The sequence below is a fragment of the Narcine bancroftii genome, chromosome 3, assembly GCF_036971445.1.
Source record: "Narcine bancroftii isolate sNarBan1 chromosome 3, sNarBan1.hap1, whole genome shotgun sequence".
Taxonomy (NCBI): domain Eukaryota; kingdom Metazoa; phylum Chordata; class Chondrichthyes; order Torpediniformes; family Narcinidae; genus Narcine; species Narcine bancroftii.
Window position 1 is genome coordinate 185,625,302 of NC_091471.1, and position 19,680 is coordinate 185,644,981.

The 19,680-nt window shown below is 47.2% G+C and overlaps 2 protein-coding genes across 2 annotated transcripts in view; one reads left to right on the top strand and one right to left on the bottom strand.

Annotated features, from left to right (window-relative positions):
* LOC138757927 (nuclear factor NF-kappa-B p105 subunit-like) overlaps positions 1-19,680 on the top strand; it is a 79,805-nt gene that overhangs the window by 58,877 nt on the left and 1,248 nt on the right. Inside the window, exons 11-23 of the mRNA XM_069926074.1 lie at positions 1,125-1,263; positions 1,967-2,080; positions 3,511-3,606; positions 4,481-4,615; positions 5,035-5,176; positions 8,062-8,176; positions 8,799-9,006; positions 13,135-13,304; positions 13,925-14,027; positions 14,164-14,288; positions 14,592-14,658; positions 15,041-15,213; positions 15,784-15,931. Of these exons, the coding sequence (XP_069782175.1) occupies positions 1,125-1,263; positions 1,967-2,080; positions 3,511-3,606; positions 4,481-4,615; positions 5,035-5,176; positions 8,062-8,176; positions 8,799-9,006; positions 13,135-13,304; positions 13,925-14,027; positions 14,164-14,288; positions 14,592-14,658; positions 15,041-15,213; positions 15,784-15,931 (1,735 nt within the window). The remainder of the gene's footprint in view (positions 1-1,124; positions 1,264-1,966; positions 2,081-3,510; positions 3,607-4,480; positions 4,616-5,034; positions 5,177-8,061; positions 8,177-8,798; positions 9,007-13,134; positions 13,305-13,924; positions 14,028-14,163; positions 14,289-14,591; positions 14,659-15,040; positions 15,214-15,783; positions 15,932-19,680) is intronic.
* Positions 6,142-19,680, bottom strand: part of manba (mannosidase, beta A, lysosomal) — a 131,896-nt gene continuing 118,357 nt past the window's right edge. Inside the window, exons 17-18 of the mRNA XM_069926077.1 lie at positions 12,653-12,761; positions 6,142-8,948 (exon numbers count right to left, since the gene is read on the bottom strand). Of these exons, the coding sequence (XP_069782178.1) occupies positions 12,654-12,761 (108 nt within the window). The 3' untranslated portion in view covers positions 6,142-8,948; position 12,653. The remainder of the gene's footprint in view (positions 8,949-12,652; positions 12,762-19,680) is intronic.

The window sequence follows — 19,680 nt, forward strand, 5'->3', positions numbered from 1 at the left end:
AGGGAAATCCGATACATCTGCCCTGGTCCTCTCTTTGCTGAGATACAGCAGCACAGAAGCAGCCCCTTATAGAGACAATGGTGACCATTCAGAACTAATTTATACCAATGTTAATTCCCAGGATTTGGCCTATTGTCTGCACTTTAATGGTTCAAATGCTTGTCTAAACAGTTCAGAAACACCCATTCTTGGCTGATCCTCTATTTTAGTGCATGTTTCACAGCTCATGCTCATACTCATCTCTTCCTCCCAGTCCAAGTCTCTTCCCTTGTATCTTGACTCTGTGCCACCTGGTTTCAGAGACCCCTCCCTTCCCATTCAGGGACCACACTCGCTGCACCCAGCCTTCGTGCAATGTTCATTATCATGTGTACTGAGAGACAGTGGGAGAAGCTTAGTGTGGCATGCTATCCAGCCAGCTCCAGCACCACATTGAATTGTCCACAGATAAAAACTTGAATCATGATTGGTTGTATTTTAACATTCCTGCCAATCGCCCAGTCACAGACCTGATTGGAGCAGCCTCTCTAATCACTGGAACTCTCTGGGCTCCACTCTCCCTGGTCATATTGATCTCTGAATACCCAGGACAGGCATCCACTCATCCTTCACTGACTTTCCTGCAGCTCTGCTGTATCCACAACCACCTCCCAACCAGATAGCGTGAACCTGCCAGAATTAGGATTCAATCAGACCTCTTATTTTTCTGAACTCTATGACCCACCTGATTCTCAGGATCTCCCCTCGTCGGTTTGGTTCTATCCTAATGTCTCCTTTCCTACACCCTGAGCCACCTCCAGTGACAGAGCCTTTGGTGGTGTCTGTCCCAGAGAGCAGGGTCCAGCCAATTGTCTGAGAGTGCTCCAGAATATTGTTATATTTGCGAGTTCAAAATACAGGCGGTCTAAAGGCCCTGCTTGCTGCAGTCACTCAGATACTACAACAGTGCAAATTAAATGATCTCAATAAGCCAGAAAAGGAGAGAGTAAATATCATAGGATAGATTGATAATCAGTTTCTGTTGGTGCAAGAGTGACGTTTTGTTTGCGCAGACCAGTATTTTGCTGTCGCTGATCAGTAAAATGCAAGTAAAATGTTCCAAATATAGTTCTTCCCTCTCACAGTTTGCAATCGTCTTCAAAACTCCAAAATACCGGGACGTGGACATTTCCAAACCCGCCTCAGTGTTTGTCCAGCTTCGCAGGAAATCTGACAATGAAACAAGTGAACCAAAGCCCTTTACGTACTACCCCCTGATTAAAGGTAACTCCTGTTCAACCTCCCACGCCTCAACTCCATCTCCACTGGGCAGAGGCTTTGCTCAGTCTTAACCCATGAATCCACTTCAGATGCAGATCCTTGCCTTCCAAGTGGGTCATCCCTTCTCCGTAACCCCCTCCAGCCCTCCACTACATCCCCTTTGACCTCCATCCCTTCGAACCCCCTCTTGTCACCCCCTCCAGCTCTCCACTGTATCCCTCTATCCCTGTATCCTCCTCCACCTCTCCTCCATATCTTCTTCTCACCCCTCCTCTGTTCTCACATCCATCCCCTTCATTCTTCTGACCTCCACCAAACATCCACCATATCCCTTCACCCACTTTGTACCCTCCACCTTCACCTCTCTAGCTTCCCTGTTCCTAACCCGTTCCATCTGCAATCCCTCCAGCCCTGAGTGTCTCAGGATCTGGCTCGCTCCATTGCTGCCCTCTTGATCTATCACTTTCTACTACTCTACAATGGCAGATGCGCCCTCAGAATCCTGGTCCCTGAGCTCTGGATCGCCCCCGAACCTCTCTTCTCCTTCTCTGTCTCCCTTTTTGAAGCCTTTCCGTCTTGGCCAAATTCTGTGGAGACATCTCTCTTCCATTACCAGTTTCTCTGCCTGAGCACATGGAATCTCACTATCCTCAGTCATTGCCTGGAGGTAGGCGCATTTCTAATGCTTGTAATTCCTGCCCCACAGATAAAGAGGAAGTGCAAAGAAAACGTCTGAAGCTTTTGCCGAATTTCTCAGACCATTTTGGAGGTGCAGGGTCAGGTGGAGGTGTTTATGGAGCAGGGGGTGGAGCTGCTGGGGGTGAGTACAGGCAAGGGGAACTTCACTTCCCAAAATTGCAAAGTGATGCATTTTCATGTGAGGAACCTGGGACATTGTAAATGTGGAGTAAGAGCAATTTGGACAGCAGCTTGCATAGAGAATCAGCTTCATGGTCAGCCATGATTGTTACATTTACTGTGCCCAGAATTGTTTCCAATTAATTTTAATGAGGTTAAACCTGAGAGCTAAAATACTTCCAGGAAGGTTCTACAAAAATCATAAGATTCAAAAATCCACTGAGAAGAATTCAAAAATGAACCAACTTCCTGACCACGTAGAAAACATAAATCTGATAATACTAAATTCAACTTTTAAAACTTTTTTTAGTAGTTAAGTATTAGTGATGTAGAAATGATATTGAGCCAATCTATACCTAACATTAATAATTTTCATCATATTTTCCTTACATAATTGCATCTAATCATTTTTATCTATTTGTCTATTTAAATCAACTTCCCATCTTAATCTTGATTTATGAATTCCTAACTTAGGAGCTGCTTTTTGAAGTAATTTATACATTACTGAGATGAACTTATTCAAGCCACCCTTACACATCAATCATTCTAATTCATTTTGTCTAGGTAGTATCAAATTAGGACCCAACTCATCAACCAAGAAAACCTTAACCTGATAATAACAGAAAAAGGAACATTACATTTTACCTCATTTGTTGAAAAGTAATAAATCTACTAGCTTCAAAGCAGTCTTCTATTTTATTAATCCCCATTGGTTTTAAAATTCTTAAATAACATATTCAAAAAAAATCCACTGAGGACACGGAAGTCTTTGTGCCCTGTAATGAGACACAGACAGTCCAGCATCTCTGTCGAGGTGAGGAAAAGAAGCAAGAGATTGTCCCCTCAGAGACAGCAATGTCCGTGGATCCTGCCACCATCTCTGGTGTAGCCACATGGTCCAGCAGTGAACCAGAGCTCCATGCATCCAAGGCTCCCTCCTCAGCCCCTGGTTCCCAATCACCAATACAAAGCCGTCAACACCTGAGGCCCTTCAGGAGCCCTGCTCCCCTTCAGCACCTCACGTATCCCAGTATACCTGGGTTGTGCAGCTGGCAGGAGACTTACACAACCTGCCCCCGGTTTTCTGCCTTCACTAAGGACAGCCCTAGTGGATAGAGAGCAGTTGGAATGGTTGTGACTGGCCCCTGTTCATGTCCAGATCTTGGGAGGACTCGTCTTTCAGCCGAGGTGCAGCCCAGGACTTTTAGGACAACTGTGTGTAGGATACGTGTAGCTCCTGGGTCCCTGGGCTGAAGAGATCTTTCTGTGTGGATGTTGATTGGTGTGTTTACACTTTGTGCATGCTACAATAGAACCTGCCAATTGTGTAAGACTAGCACATCTTCACGTTGGGGTTTGCTTTGTACTTATGGCTCATTATTCTTTGTGTAGGTTCTAATTACTTCACAGGATTTCAAGGATATACCAACTTCGGAAATTATCCTTATCCTCCAGGCACTACGAACTCCAGTCAGAGCATGAAACATGGTAACGCTGCCAGATCACACTTGGGGAAAACCAGGGTAGACTGGGGTCGCCAAGACTGTTGTGAGTGTGCCAGGGTGTGGATGGATGGGGTGGGACAGTGCAGCAGGTGGAAACTGGCTGCAAATGTGTCTCTGCATCCCAAACCCTGAGCTCACCATTCGTCCAAGCTCATTGACCCATACGAACACCACATGCACTAGGAACAGCCCCATCAACAACATCTGGTCACCTTTCTCTGTGGACAGGAGAAGAAGGAGGGGTTGGGATAGGGGGACCTGGACGGGTTGGAGTAGTGGGGACTTGGTCTTATCAAGGTCATTTGTGGGCAGGAATTGCTGTTGAGATGGGGGTTAGAGGGGAGCATTAGCACAGCCCCTGGTGACAGGATGAAGGGAAACAGGCCTGAGGGTTGGCAGGAAGAGAGGATGTGTCTGGCTGCATCCACAGCAGTCATGGCAGACTTGGATGGGACTGGTGGGCATTGTCCCAGCATTTTGGAGCTGGAGTCTTGCTCACTGGAGGACAGAGAGGTGGTTTGATGGAGGTTCACACTCCAAGCCAGTGACCCTGGAAGGCTGGGACTCCAGTGGGATCAGGGTCTTCCACCAAACCTGTTTGTCACTGTCCTGATGCTTTCTCACAGGTTACTGGGAAGGGACTGATCCTGGGACATGTGCTAGTGTGTGGAGGATGAAAGTTAGGAGACATGCCTCATGAATGAGGTGGGGAAGGGGTGTCAACAGATCTCAATGGGTGGGGGTAAGGAGCATTGACAGTCCTCAATGGAGGGGGGGTAGGGGAAGTACATCGATAGATGGGGAGGGCAGTGGGGTGTTGAAGGCCTGAAGCCATTGATGTCTGTGTCATGTTGCAGCCTGCAAGGACGGGGCCCAAGACCCTGGGGAGAGGTCGACGGCTCCCCAGCAACCTCCAGCACCACTGGGAGCACCCACGACAGAGAGCGAAGCTGCCCCTGCCCCCATCCTGAGCTGTGGGCCTCAGGACACAGGTATGTCTCCCAGTGGGTGCCTGACAGGCTGGGACTACTGATCTTCTTCCCCTGGGAGGGGGAGTTAGGGAAGTCACCCCTCCCACCTCTCCCCTCTTCTAACTCCCCTTTTCCCTCTCCTAACCCCCTCTCCTATCCCCTTCCCTCCTTCCCCCTCATCTTTTTCCCCTCTCCTAACTCCCCCTTACCCCATTTCCACTCTCCTGCCCCCCACCCCCCCCGCCCATCTACCCCACTGTCTGGATGGTCTCACGTCACTGACATTCACTTGGTGAAGGCCCTGGGACATCCTGCTTGGTATCTTGGTGGGAGCTCCTTCCCCACATACACTGCAGTGGTTCTCACCTTCCTCATGTAGAGTAACTCCTCCTTTGTGAAGGCTTCAGCCCCTAAGTGATGAGTGTGCTGTTTGGTTCCAGGTCTGTCCTTTCTGGACCGAGCTCTGGAGCTGGCAGAAAGGCATGCCAGGGCACTGCTGGACTACTCGATGTGCGGAGATGCCAGGATGTTATTGGCCGTTCACCGCCACCTCACTGCCGCCCAAGACCAGAATGGAGACGCGTAAGTCGGGTCAAGTCACGGGCTGAGGATTAGGAGAGGGAAACCCCAGGCCAAATCATCTCAGGCCTCATCATCCTCCACTCTGCACTAACCCCTGCACACCTGATGACCCAGATACTGGGGTTTTCGACTCGGGCAGTGGGTCAGTGACTTGCAGTGATATACAAAAGCTAGTGGTGTGACCGTGTTCATGAGGGTGTGAGCTCTGCAAGTATGGACTGGGAAATCACCTGAACAGGGGGTGAGAGGGAGGAATGTCTGGAGTGTGTCCAGGTAAGAATGTGCCTGATCCACAGGGGGCTGAGGAGATGTTGCAGGTCAATTAAACTCTGGTTAGACTGCATGGGGAATTGTGTTCAGTTCTGGTTGCCTCATTACAGGTGTGGAGGCTTTAGAGAGGGTGCAGAGGAGAATGACCAGAATGTTGTCTGGATTGGAGAAAGTGTCTTATAAGGCATGGTTAATAGAGCTAGAGCTTTTCTGGAATTACGAAGAATGAGAAGAGACTTAATAGGGGTGTATAAGATTATAAGGAGCTTTGATTGGTGGACTGGCAGCACCTTTTGCCCCAGAGCAACAATAGCAAATACCAGAGGATATCTTTATAAGATGAGGGAAGGAAAGTTTAGGGGAGATGTCAGAGGTATGGAGTTTACACAGAGTAGTGGGAGCTGGGAATGCATTGCCAGGGTGGTGGTGGAGGCTGATGCAATGGGAACATTTAAAATACTCTTAGATAGGCACATGAATGCAGGAAAAAGAGGATTATGTGTGTGAGGTAGGGAAAATTAGATTTATGTGGAGTAAGTTTATATATGTCAGTACCACATCATGGGCTGAAGGGCATGTACTGTAATGTTCTAGGAAATGAGCCAGCACTTACTGGGCCAGGAGTCAATGGGGGAAGATCTAGTAAATAGTGAGCAGGGAATCTCATAAGGCTTTGAAAAGCTATGGAAAATGATAATTGAGTTTATTTCCTTACATATTGAACAATGTACAAAGGCATGAAATTCTTACTTGCTGCAGCTGAACAGTTACTTATAAAGAAAAATTATAATAGAAAACTAATTGAATTTAATCAAGTGACTTTTTTTTAAATATATTAAATATTCACGGTAATCTTGGTGCAAAAAGTGAGAACAATAGTATAGGCAGCACCAAAATTCCTACTCGCTGCAGCCGAACTGGTATGTTATTTAAAACAAAAATCTGAAATTAAATCTAAATAGATATAATACAAATTACAGATGATAAATATTCAATGTGTGCAAGAAAATAAGTGACTTTGCAATAGTGCACACAATCCTTTTGTGATTAGTGTAACAAGGGGAGGTTCAAGAGCCTGATAGCTTTTGGAAAAAAACTGTTCTGGCACCTCGAGGTGCTGGTCTTCAGGCTTCTGCACCTTCTGCCTGAAGGGAGGATCCAGGGTGATGGGGGTTCTTTATCATGTTGGCTGCCTTGAGGCAGTGCCTCTCAATGTCTGCAGTGGATGGAGGTCAAAGCCTGTGATGGATCGGCTGTGTCTGCTACCTTCTGCAAGACATGAACAACTCCAAGGGAAAGAGAGCAGCCAAATGCAGAAGGAGCTGTATCAGAGGGCTGAGAACAGGCGTACATGGATGAATTGGAATCAAAGCTCAGTGACAATAACTGAACTGCAGAAGGTGTTTCAAGGGAGGGATTTCAGCTTTACTTCCTGGTGTCCAAAACACACAAATAAGTGCCTGTGACAGATGTTAGGTTATTGCAACAAGTGAAAACGGGGGTGAGGAGGGAAATTAAATAAAGTCAAAGAGAGAGAACAAAGAAGGATTCATCAAGTGGCAAAACCTGAACAAGGGAGGATGCAGGTGGAGGTAATGGGTCATTGAGTCATGAAGCTCTTTGGCCCGCCAACCAACATGTCCCTCTAAGCCTATCCTATCTATGTATTGTTGCAGTGGTACCTGCTTCATCCACCTCCTCTGGCAGCGTGTTCCATACACTCATTGCCTTCTGTATGAGCAGAGCAGAGAGCATGGGTGGGGTATTGAGTCCACTAAGGACAGACACTGGAATTTCAACTAAAGAAGATGCGATTGAGATTCTACAGAGGAAAAGAGGGTTGTAGAAAGACTAGCTGCAGACACTGGTCCAAAACAAACCCTGAGAGAGCTAGAAATGTTCCACATATGAGGCAGTGCCAATGGAGAGAGAAACAGCTGATGTGTCAGGTGCTGTGTAGTCAATACTGTGAGAGAGAGGATCAGGAGGTGCGCAATGGAACACAAAATAGCCAGGCCTTAATGTGACACATCAGTGTGGGGATAGGGTGATGAATTAACGTGGTAGACAGGAAGCTCGACCACCCCTGTGGCAGGGGTTCCCCAAAACGATCTTCCAATCTGTGCTTTGTGCCTCCATTGTAGAGGGGGATCCATCCTGAGCACGTTGGGAGCCTACTTCTGCTTGGCCCTGCCTGAGCTTCTCTGGGTGAGGCTTGGCCTACTGAAGTCCTTTGTCCACAGTGGGGCAGAAAGAATGAAATGCCAGTGTTCCAGGAGTGCTCACCCTCGCGGTGGAGGCACAGTGTGGGACAGAAGCTCATGTTGCTCACTGATTTCTCAAGAGCAGCAGAAAACAGGAAGGGGGTGTGGACCTTGATTTCCTGTGTTGGTGGCAGTGTACGCCCAGAATCTGCAGGTTAGTGGGACAAAGTCATTGTTTCCTCAGCTCTGTCCTCTCAAGGGCTTTTACCACAATGGCAAATGCTGGAACGTGTCAGGAAATGAGAAACCAACATTGAGGGGAAGGGAGAATCTAGTAGTTACTGAGGAAAGGTGGTTTTGAGGCTGGGCTTAAATACCTTTGTCATGTGGAATTTTCCCTTCTGAATTCAGGGCTCTTCATCTTGCGATCATCCACCTGCAGCCGGTTGTGGTGAGGCACCTGCTGCACGTCATTGTCAGCCTCCCTGGACAGGACATTGTCAACATGAGGAATGATCTGTATCAGGTAAGGTAATTTGAGGACCTTCTCACATGCCTGCACAACACGTCTCCTGACATGAGCAGCTGATTTGACATGTGATTGCTGAACTTAGCTGTGGTAAAGCAGTCTGAAACTAATGTTCATCCCTCCACTAGCTAACAGCTGACCCATAGAAAAGCATGGAAACAGGCCATTCAGCCCAACTCTGCCATGCTGACCATTGGTTACTGAGCTTGCGTTCTGCCCACACCCTTCTAAACGTTGATAATCATGAACCTGCCAAATGTCTTTTCAACATTGCTCTGACCCTGCCTCCACCATCTCCCTCTAGGTTGCCATGGGATTGCCCAGTATCACGACCTCTGACCTTCTGATGGAAGGAAGGTCAGTACTGAAACAGCTGTGGGTGTTGGGCCCAGGACCCTGTACCAAAGATGTTGTGGGTCTGCAGTGGTTGACCAAAAGCATCTCCCGTGGTGTGGGGTAACCAGCAAGCTGTTTGCATTCAGTTCCAGGAGAATGGGATTTCACTGATGCTTCCTGTGATCAGACAAGAGGATGCCCTGGACTATGCCATATCCACCTGGAGGAGGAGATGCTCCTCCAGACGTAGGTTCCCTTGGCTGATTGTTGCTTCTGTTTGCAGACTCCATTGCATTTGGCTGTTATAACCCGGCAGGCGGGTGTGGTGGAGATGCTACTTCAGGCTGGTGCTGACCCTGGTCTCCTGGACTGCCACAGTAACTCTGTTCTTCACCTGGCTGCTGAGCAGGGAGATGCCAAGATGCTAAACGTCCTGTTGGCAGAACGGAACAAGGTTATGTTGGACCTCCTAGCCCTTCCAAATAACGCTGGTGAGTGGGGCTGGGCTGGGTTTGGGGAGGTGACCTCTAATTGCTGCAGTGAGATCTTCACCAGGCAGCTCTTGGATAAACACTTGAATCACTAAGGTCACTAACCTTTGAAAATGCAGATCGATTTTAAAAGTCAGCATGGATTCAAAGGCCAAGAATTCTTTAATGGAATCCTTTCCACTCTGCACACAGCATCTTTCAGCTGCTCCCTTTGGGGAAGAGATACGGTAGTATCAGTGCCACCACCACCAACCTGTACAGTATGACGTTACCAACACAAGGAATTCTATAAGTCCACAAGATTCATCCCATTGAGTCTGCTCTGCCCTTCAAATCACGCTGATAGATTTGTCCTCTCAACCCCATTCTCCCTGTAGCCTTTGTCACCCTTACTAATCAAGAACCTGTCTATCTCTAATTTAAATCCACCCAATGACCTTTACAGCCCCATCTATGACAAAGAATTCTCCAGATTCACCAACCTCTGGCTGAAGAAATTTCTCCTCTCTGTTCTAAAGGGACATCCTTTTATTTTGAGGCCGTGTCCCCTGGTCCTAGACTCTCCCACCATTGAAAACATCTTCATCATGTCCACGCTGGTCACACCAGCTCTCTCTCTCTCATCCAGCCAGGCAGCATCGCAGACGTTGAGCAATGCAGGAACCAGGGGCAGGGTGTCTCGCGTGGCCAAACCGTGACAGACGATTGGTGCTGAAAGGCATCAGTGGAAGTCTAGTTTATCTGATTGCACAAGAACAACCTGGCAAAACAGTGTTCTCCAGTCCTCAGAGCAAAACACACATACATACACACAAACAGACATACCTCACTTACAGCTGAAAGATGTGTGTAGGGTGGAAAGTAATTCATTAAAATATTCTTGACCTTGGAGTCCATGCTGACCTTTATATCCATCTGCATTTTACAAGATTTGTGATCTAGGTGATTTGTGTTTATCCAGACACCGCTATGAGAATCCTTTCAGCCTTGTGTTCCTGATTCCAATCCCATTCCTGAGGAAAAGGTTTCTTGACCCCACCCCCCCCCCCCCCCCCCAACTTCCTACCCTGAAGCTGTGGCCTCTGCTTTTGAATACCACTTCTGATGATTCTACCCTGGCCTCACCCTCCTCTGCTTCAAGGGAAACAAAGCCAGTCTCTTCAGAACCATCCCAGGAACATCCTGGTAAATCTCCTCTGCTCCCTCCCCAGGGAAGTCTCACCCCTCTTTCAGCAGGGTCTGGGAAATTGTTCCATTCAGTGGCTGGGGTTTTTCCTGCCTCTGGCAAACTCTGTGCATTTCTTCAATGAACCAGCAGCCGCTTCCACAGTGACCCCTTGCGGTTAGTTTCAACAATGGATATTTGCTATCCAGCCAATAGCAGGGCCTTTTCCTGTTTTAGAAAACATGCAAATAAGGCTTTACAGAAAGTATAACCACAAAACTTCAGCCTTAATCAAAGAAAGTAGAAATTTTACGGAAATTGGGTTTTGTTAAAAGATGATGTGGAATATTAGGAAATAGATGTGGAAAATAATACTTCCCTTTGTCTTTAAAGTGTATCACTGAAACTTAGGTTTCTATCACAATTTAAAAGCATACTTATTTGGCAGGGGAGAATTGGTGATAATTATAGCTGATCTTGCAGGATGAGGTTATCCTGTTGTACTCTGGGTGTTGCTGAAGCCTGTGATATTTTCAAATGTGGGATACTTAGCTGCAAAAAATGCATAACTGACTTTTCAGGTTTGTGCCATTAATCAAAGTATGAGAAGATGTTAGCAAGAGATGGGGGTGGCAGGGCAGGAGATGATAGGTGGAGAAAGGAGGGAGGATGGATGGCAGGGCTGTGTGAGTGAAAGAACTGGAAGGACAGGAAAGGGGGAGGGAGAAGAAAAGGCAAGTAGCTTTAATGGACAGCAGTAAAGTCAATGTTCATGCCATCTGGCTGGAGGCTGTCTAGCCAGAAAATATGGTGGTGTTCCTTCAATCTACAGGTTTTCAGGGTGGGACAGTACATGAGGCCATGGACAAACATGTGAATGAAGAAGTTTGACTTGGAATTGAAATTGTTGGCCCTGGGAGATCGCTGTGGTTGCGAAGGGATCTCCCAGCCTGTGACCGGACTGTCCGATGTAGAGAATGCCACAAAGGTTGCACCAAATGCAGTAGATAAGACCTCTGGGCATACAGGTGAAGTGTTGCTGAATGTGGAAGGCCTGTTTGGGGCCCTAGACTGTGGTGAGGGAGGAGGTGTGGGCGGAAGTGTTGGACTTCCTGCAGTCACAGGGAAAGGTATCTGGGGTGTGATGGGTGGGGAGGGATGAGTGCACAAGGGAATTGCAGAGAGAGTGGTCTCTGCAGAAGGCCGAGAGAGAAGCGGGAAAGATGTGTCTGATGGTGGGGTCCTGCATTGAGTGCCGGAAATTCTGGCAGATGATGTGTTGGAGGCAGAGGCTGAGGGAGATCTCGAACTCACCTGGTCCATCTCCAATAATACTCTCCTCTTCCTGATTTCTCTGTCTCCATCTCAAGAGACAAGCTTTCCACTGATACATACTACAAACCCTCCAACTCCCACAACTACCTGTCCTACACTTCCGCTCACCCTTCTCTCCATCCCCTTCTCTCAATTTCTCCATTTCTGCCGCACCTGTTCCCAAGATAGTCTTCCAGTCCAGATCTTCTGAAATGTCTGCCTTCTTCCACAAACGTGGCTTCTTCTCCACTGCTATCAACTCAGCCTTCACCCAAATCTTCTCCATTTCCCGCTCATCTGCCCTGGCCCCTCTGCCCCCAGCTGCAACCAACACAGAATCTACCTGGTACTACAGAATACCACCACCAGACGCATTTTTCTTTCTCGGCCTTCTGCAGGGACCACTCCCTCTGTGATTCTCTCATGCACTCATCCCTCCCCACCCATCGTACCCTGGCACCTTCCCCTGTGACCGCAGGAGGTGCAACAGTTGCGCCCACACCTCTTCCCTCACCACAGTTTGGGGCCCCAAATAGGCCTTCTCGTTCACCATACGTCACCTGTACATCCAGAGGACTTATCTACCGCACTCGGTTCACCCTTTGTGGCATTCTCTACATCAGAGAGACTGGTCGCAGACTATGAGATCACTTCGCTTGTTTGCAACCACAGCGACCTCCCAGTTAGTGGCCAACCATTTCAATTCTAGGTCACACTCCTGCACTCACATGTTTGTCCATGGCCTTATATACTGTCCCATCCTGACCATCTGCAGATTGGGAGAATTACAACTTATTTTCTGGCTGGGCACTCTCCAGCCAGATGGCAAGAACATTGACTTTACTGCTTTCCATTACCTCTTCCTTTCCTGTCCTTCCAGTTCTTTCACCCACACATCCCTACCATCCCCCCTTCCCCTCACTGCTGCTGTCCCCTCCCTCGTTTCTCCACCTATCATCTCCTGCCCTGCCACCCCCCCCCTTCCCCCCACCCCATCCTTTTGTTCAGATGCTTGCTGGTATTTTCTCATACTTTGATGAAGGGCTCAGTTATATATCTTTGCTTTTGCTACGTAAAGGACACTGTTTGACCTGTTGAGCTTCTCCAGAATTTTGTTTTTACATAGCCTAACCCGTGTTACTTGTGCTGTAACTTCGTGGTGCTCACCTTACATTTGCAGCCTCATACGACAGCTTCCTTCCTGCAAAGTCACTGCAAGTTCTTCTTCAAACTGCCTTTGATCCTGGCCAAGTAGTAAAATTGAGGCACTGGCTTGCTGTGGAAAAATTGCAACACCAGGGTGTGCTGATACAAACACAATTGTCACAATAAATTGGATACAAATTTGATATGGTGGGAGGAGACACATGGTGGTGGTGATGGGGTCAGGTTGGGAGGTCTGTGTTTTAACAGCCAGTGAAAAAACATTTAACAGGTTATTTCTTTAAATAAGCTTTTCTGTGAAAAGAGTGCAATTTATAGTTACAATAAAAAATTAAATGAAGCGATTGGTGCTGGATCCACTGCTATGGGACATTTATATTGCAATTTCAATGGCATTTCTCACATTTTGAGACATGCAGGAGAGCTGGAAGCATTTGTTTGGCCAGTGCCCGTTGGTGGTTAATCAACTGTTGTGTTACCTACAGGTTTCTTTGCCATTCACCTGGCTGTGTTGGCCAACAGCTTATCGTCTCTAAGGCAACTGCTTGCAGCTGGAGTGGACGTAAATACCCAGGAACAACGGTCAGGACGCACCGCTCTGCACCTCGCTGTCGAGCAAGAGAACATATCGTTGGCTGGAAGCCTTCTCCTTGAGGTTCGAGGATGGGCTGTTGCGGACGAGTGTCTATCAGACAGACTGATTTGTCCTGGATGGTGTGGAGCTTAGTGTTGAAGCTGCATTCCCCCAGGCACAAATGTTGTTGTTATCTGCCGACTCAGGTCACTGACATTAGCAGAAGTCACTGACCCCCAACATCCTGCCAATTCTGCAACCAGTTGGCCTGCTCACCCTGTATCCCAGTATGGGCTGTGTCCAAGGGCTTGCAAAGGTCTATGTGGACAATGTCTGCCACCTCCCCTTCTCAATGCCTGGTCACTTCCTCAGAAGGAGATGGGTCTGTGAGGCGTGATTTCCCAGACCGACCCTCTCCAATCCATGCCTGTCCTGGTGCTAGGGGTCCTGCACCCGTTGATTCCTTCTGGTGTAGCACAGCCTTGGGCAACTTCTCCACACAACTGTTTACACCAGGAGCAATTGCATTTGTATGGCGCCTTTCACAATTGCAAGATTCATGGCTAGCAGGGCAGTTCTGATGTAGGATCCAACAGAGTTTCTGTGTACAGCAAGTTCCCACACCTGGCATGTTGGACAAGGGAGGGGATGACTAGACTGCCAGCTGTTCTGGCACTGATCCTGTGTCCACTTGTTCTCAGGCTGGGACAGAGGTCGATGCAGCCACATTCGATGGATCCACCGGCCTTCACCTTGCAGCAGGCAGAGGCTCAACCAAACTCTGTGCCTTACTGATGGCAGCAGGTCAGTCACTAAGGGTCACCGAGGGGTTCTTTACCCTTTGTACTGTAGGCCCCTCGAGATAAAAATCCTTGCTTTGTTCTGTTTCATAATTTAAAGCATCTTTCTTGTGCTTTGTAATCCATTCTGGAATGTTCAGGTGCTGACCCACACATTGAGAACCATGAACCTCTGGATGACAAATCTGAGGAACTTGTTGAAGGTGCCGATGACGAAGGCATCTTCCATGGGACCACGCCGCTGGACGTGGCAGCCACTGAGGAGGTGAGAGTGTGCCAGGAGTTTAGGTCGATATCAGAGGGAAGCAGAAAGCCTGTCAACCTTGGTCATCTCCCAGGGCACTGAGCTGTGCTCTGTACTCCATCCTGGCATTTTTGCCCTTTCAACGATTTATCCCATCCCCTTTGATAGTTCCTGAAGAATCTGCTCCCGCTCCCTATTTAGGCAAAAAAGTCCCAAATCACCTCCATCTCTGAGTGAAGGAGAACGTTCCCCACCCTCCCTCTGCTGCATATGTCACGATTACATGTCAGGGAGCCTGTCACTGATTTTTACCTTTTATTGCAGGTGTACGACATCCTGAATGGTGAACCCTACTGGCCAAAAGCAAAGTCTGTCACCACTTTCCCACAGGGTAATTGTTAATTGGTGTTAGAGATCATTCCCTTGGTGACCACTTCAAAACTGTCCTATTCATTACGCTCCTCGGCAAACCATCCCCATCCCCCGCTCACCGGTGCATTCCCTCCCCATTCTCTACTCTCACTCTATGGAGCTAGAAAGGTGACCGATGCCACACCCTGATCGATCATTGATCCGCCCCCCCCCCCCCACCCCTGTCGATTGTGTCTTATTTCCCCCCCCCCCCCCCACCACCAACAGTGGCAGCATTGATTCCCTCATCCCCACACAGTGGACATCCTGTCCACTGGGACAGGGAGCAGCTGATCCTTTCTCTTTGTACTCTTTTGGGAATGCTGTGGGCATTATGGTGCTGACATGTTTCTGTGTGACAGGTGATCTGGGACAGCTGGACAGGGGAAGCAGGCTGGAGCTGTGCAAGCTGCTGGAAGTGCCTGAGCCAAGCCTCAGCTGGATGACCCTAGCACAGAAATTGGGCCTCGGCATCCTGATTAATGCCTTCAGAATGAGTCCATGCCCAGCAGCTTCCTTGCTGGATAACTACGAGGTGAGCCAGCTCCCTCCTTGGAAAGGCTTGGGAAAATCAAATATCATTGCACACAAGGTGATCTGTCAAATTATAAACCCATTCCTTATCCTGAGTTTGCTTTCACCTGGGAACAGAGTCTCTGGTACCTATCCTGTCATGTATTTCTAGTCTGCTGTGAATTCAGCCAAAAGGAAGCAGGATTCCAAGGTCAGAGTTGACCTCATTCTGCTGTTGCTCCTTGACCTGCCCCTCGGCTCTAGTTGCTGGGCCTGAGCTCTTCTCCAATCCACACTCAGCTGTCTGAGAGAGTTTCTTGTTCACCAGCCTTGACAGCTCCTTTGGGAGGAAATCCTAGATGCCTAGCCCTGTGCAGGCATCAACCTTGGCTCTGAGATTAAGGTGCGTTCCCTGGTGCTGATGGCTCATCTCCAGTCCTTACTGGGAGACTATCTGAAATGTGTACTGTTCTACCTCCTGAGGCCGTTTCAGGGACGTGCAGGTGAGAACCTTCAGGTTCTATTTCCCTGTGCCATTGGGATGAGGGGTTTGCCAATGGTTTTAATCCTTACTATTCCTTGGGCCCCACAGGTGTCAGGAGGTACACTGCAGGAGATTTTGGAATCACTGAAGTCCATGGGTCACCGTGAAGCAGTGGCTGTACTTGGTAAAGTAATGGTCAAATCCACAAGCCCACAAGCAAATGAAGAAGAGAACTCAGCCCCCACTGAACAGAACGGTAAACAACTTTTGTCTATTGAACACTAACTCGAACGAGGAGTCTGAGTTCGGTGGCGTTCAGAGGAGGAGGGGGGAGGAGCGAGTGACAGGGCTATTGGTCAAGAACAAATAAAAAGAGGGTAATGTAAAGGAGTGGCCTAGCGAACAAGTGGCACAGCGAAGGAGTGGGGCTTTGAGTCTTCGGATCGCAACTGCTGCAATCAAGGTAAGGTGTAAGGCAATCTAGTCAAGGGTATTATTTTACAAGCTAATGGAGTCAGCTAGGGCTGTGGATTGTTCCAGCTGAGGGAACACAACCACACCTGTAGGAAGTGCATTCAGCTCCGGCTCCTTACTGATCGAGTTCAGCAACTGAAGCTGGAACTGGATGAACTGCGGGTTATTCAGGAGGATGAGGCAGTCGTAGAGAAGAATTACATAGAGGTTGTCACCCCAAATAGGCAGGATGCAGATAGATGGGTGATTGTCAGGGGAGGTAAAAGGAAGGGACCAGTAATGCAGAGTACCCCTGTGGTCGTTACTACTACCAACATGTATGCTGTTTTGGATACTGCTGGTGGGGACAATCTACCAGGGACGAGTCAAGGCGGTCAAGTCTCTGGCACAGAAATTGACTCCTCGGCTCAGAAGGGAAGGGCTGAGAAGAGGAAAGCATTAGTAATAGGGGATTCATTGGTTAGGAGGGCAGACAGGAAGTTTTCTGGGATGCATAGACTCCCTGATGGTATGTTGCTTCCCAGGTGCCAGGGTCAGGGATGTCTCAAATCGTCTCATCAGCGTTCTGGAAGGGGCGTGAGAGCAGCTGGATGTAGTGGTCCACATGGGGACCAATGACATAATAGAGGTAGAGATGAGGTCCTCAAAAGGGAATATCGGGAGTTAGGTAGAAAGTTAAAAGAAAGGACCTTGTGGGTGGTAATCTCCAGATTGTTGCCTGTGCCCACACTAGACAGGGTACAAATAGAAAGATATGGCTGATGAATGCGTGGCTGAAGAGTTGGTATAGGAGGCGGGACTTCAGATTCCTAGATCATTTGGATCGCTTCTGGGGAAGGTCAGACTTCTATAAAAAGAATGGGCTGCACCTAAACTGGAAAGGGACCAATATCCTGGCAGGAGGGTTTGCTAGAGCTGTTGGGGAGGGTTTAAACTAGCTTTGCGGGGGAGAGAATCAAAATGAGAGCAAAGAGAATAGGATAGAAGGGAGGCAGGGAGTTACAACAGAGGAAAGAAGTAATAGTGAAGAGGAAGTCAATAACAACATAAAGAAAAGGCAGGTGAGCAGACAGGAGAAAGAGATGTTCAACAGGAATACAGCACAAACGACCTCGATAACGGGCACCATACTTAAATGCACGTAGCATCAGAAACAAAGCAGATGACCCGGATGCTCAGATTCATCTAAAAAGGTATGACATTGTGGCCATTATTGAAACATGGATCAATGAGGCGTGCGATTGGGAGCTCAATACACAGTCTATATGAAAGATAGACAGGAGGGTAGAGGAGGAGGGGGGGGGGCTCTGATGATCAGTAATGACATTAAATCAATAGAAAGAGGGGACATAGGGTCTAAAGCGGTAGAATCAGTATGGGTTGAGTTAAGAAATACCAAGGGTAAAAAGATCATATTAGCAGTTATATACAGGCCCCCAGATAGCAGTCCAGAAATGGACTATGAGATACAGACAGAAATTCAAAAGGCATGTCACAAAGATAATATCAAAATAATTATAAGGGATTTTAATATGGCAGGGGATTGGGAAGGACAGGAATTTACTGGATCACAGGAGAATGAGTCTGCAGAAAACCTAAGAGATGGATTTTTTGAACAGCTTGTTGAGAAGCCCACCAGGGGATCCGTAGTTCTTGATTGGTCATGTGCAATGAACCTGAGGTCATTATGGAGTAAAAGGTCTTAGAACCTCTAGGAAGCAGTGACCATAACATGGTTGAGTTCAATTTCAAATTTGAAAGGTAAAAATGTTATCAGATGTATCAATTTTTCAGTGGAATAAAGGAAATTATGGCAGTATGAGAAAGGAACTGGCTCAAGTCGACTGGAAAAGTAAGCTAGTCGGAGGAACAGAGCAGGATTGGAAGATATTTTTGCCAATAATAAAAGGCCTGCAGGATAGATATATTCCAAGGAAAAGGAAATTAGTCAAAGGAAATGTGGCTAACAAAATAAGTGAAGTCTAAGATAAAAGTAAAGAGGAGGGCATAGAAGGAAACTAGAATTAGTGGAAAATCAGAGTCTGGGAATCCTTTAAAAACTTACAGAGATAAAGAAAGTCATTAGGAAAGATGAGTTATGAAAGGAGATTGGCAAACAATATAAAAAACGATACTAAGATTTTTTTCAAATATATAAAGAATAAAAGAGACATGTGTTGGCATTAGATCCAACAGAAAACGATGCTGGCGAAATTATAATGGGTTATAAAGAAATAGCAGAAGAACTAAATCAATATTTTACGTCAGTCTTCACTGTGGAAGAATTAGTAATATCCTTGACAGAGGCTTCAAGGAGTAGAGTTGGATACAGTTAAAATTACTAGAGAAATTGTACTTTTGAAGATTGTAGATCCATTGGTGACAATCTTTCAGAAATTGATAGTCTCGGGTGTGGTTCCAGGGGATTGGAAATGTGGTTCCGCTGTACAAGAAAGGTGGGAAACAGAAAAAAGGAAACTCTAGACCTATAAGTCTGACGACAGTGGTTGCCTAGAAATACATGACAGGATAGGTCCTAGTTAGCATGGTTTTTTAAAAGAGTAGATCCTACCAACCAACCTAGTTTTTTGAAGACAAAGGGGAGGCGAAGGATGTTATATATTTGGAATTTCAAAAGGCTTTTGATAAGGTGCCACATGTTAGGCTGCTAAATAACATGAGGGCCCATGGAATTACAGGGACGCTATTAGACTGAAAATTGGCTGATAGGCAGAAAGGAAAGGGTTGAAATTAAGGGATTCCGTTCAGGATGGCTGCCTGTAACAAGCAGTGATCCACAGGGTTGGTCTTGGGGCCGCTGCTGTTTACAATTTATATTAATGATTTGGATTGTGGAATGAATGGTTTTATGGCCAAATTTGGGGATGACACCAAGATGGGTGGTGGAGCAGGAAGTGTTGAAGAAACCGTATTATTGCAGAGGGATTTAGACAGATTGGGAGATTGGGCAAAAATATTGAAAGTGTTCAGTTCTATATTTTGGCAGTGGAAATAAACAGACAGAGAACAATTTGGATGGGGAGAAAATTCAATCCTCGGAGGTGCAAAGAGACCTGGGTGTCCTTGTGCAGAGTAATCTAAAAGTTAACACCCAGGTGGGATTGGTACTGAAGAAGGCAAATGCAATGCTAGCATTCATTTCAAGAGAAATAACGGAGAAGAGTTAATGAGACTCTATGGGGCACTGGTGAGACCCCATTTGGAGTACTGTGTACAGTTTTGCGCTCCCTATCTTCAAAAGGATGTGATGTTGTTGGAGAGGGTAATTCCTGGAATGCAGGGGCTGGAGTATGGGGAGCGTTTGGTAGCTCTTGGGTTGTATTCGTTGGAGTATAGGAGAATGAGGGGGCATCTCAGAGAGACATTTTGAATATTGAAAGGTTTTGACAGAGTGAATGCGGATGTTTCCAACCTGCTGCATTCCTTTTCTGCAGCAGGTTTAGACTGTTTAGAGGAACCCTTTCTTAAGGACTATTCTTGAGGCCTGAGCAGCTAAAAGCTCTTTACCAT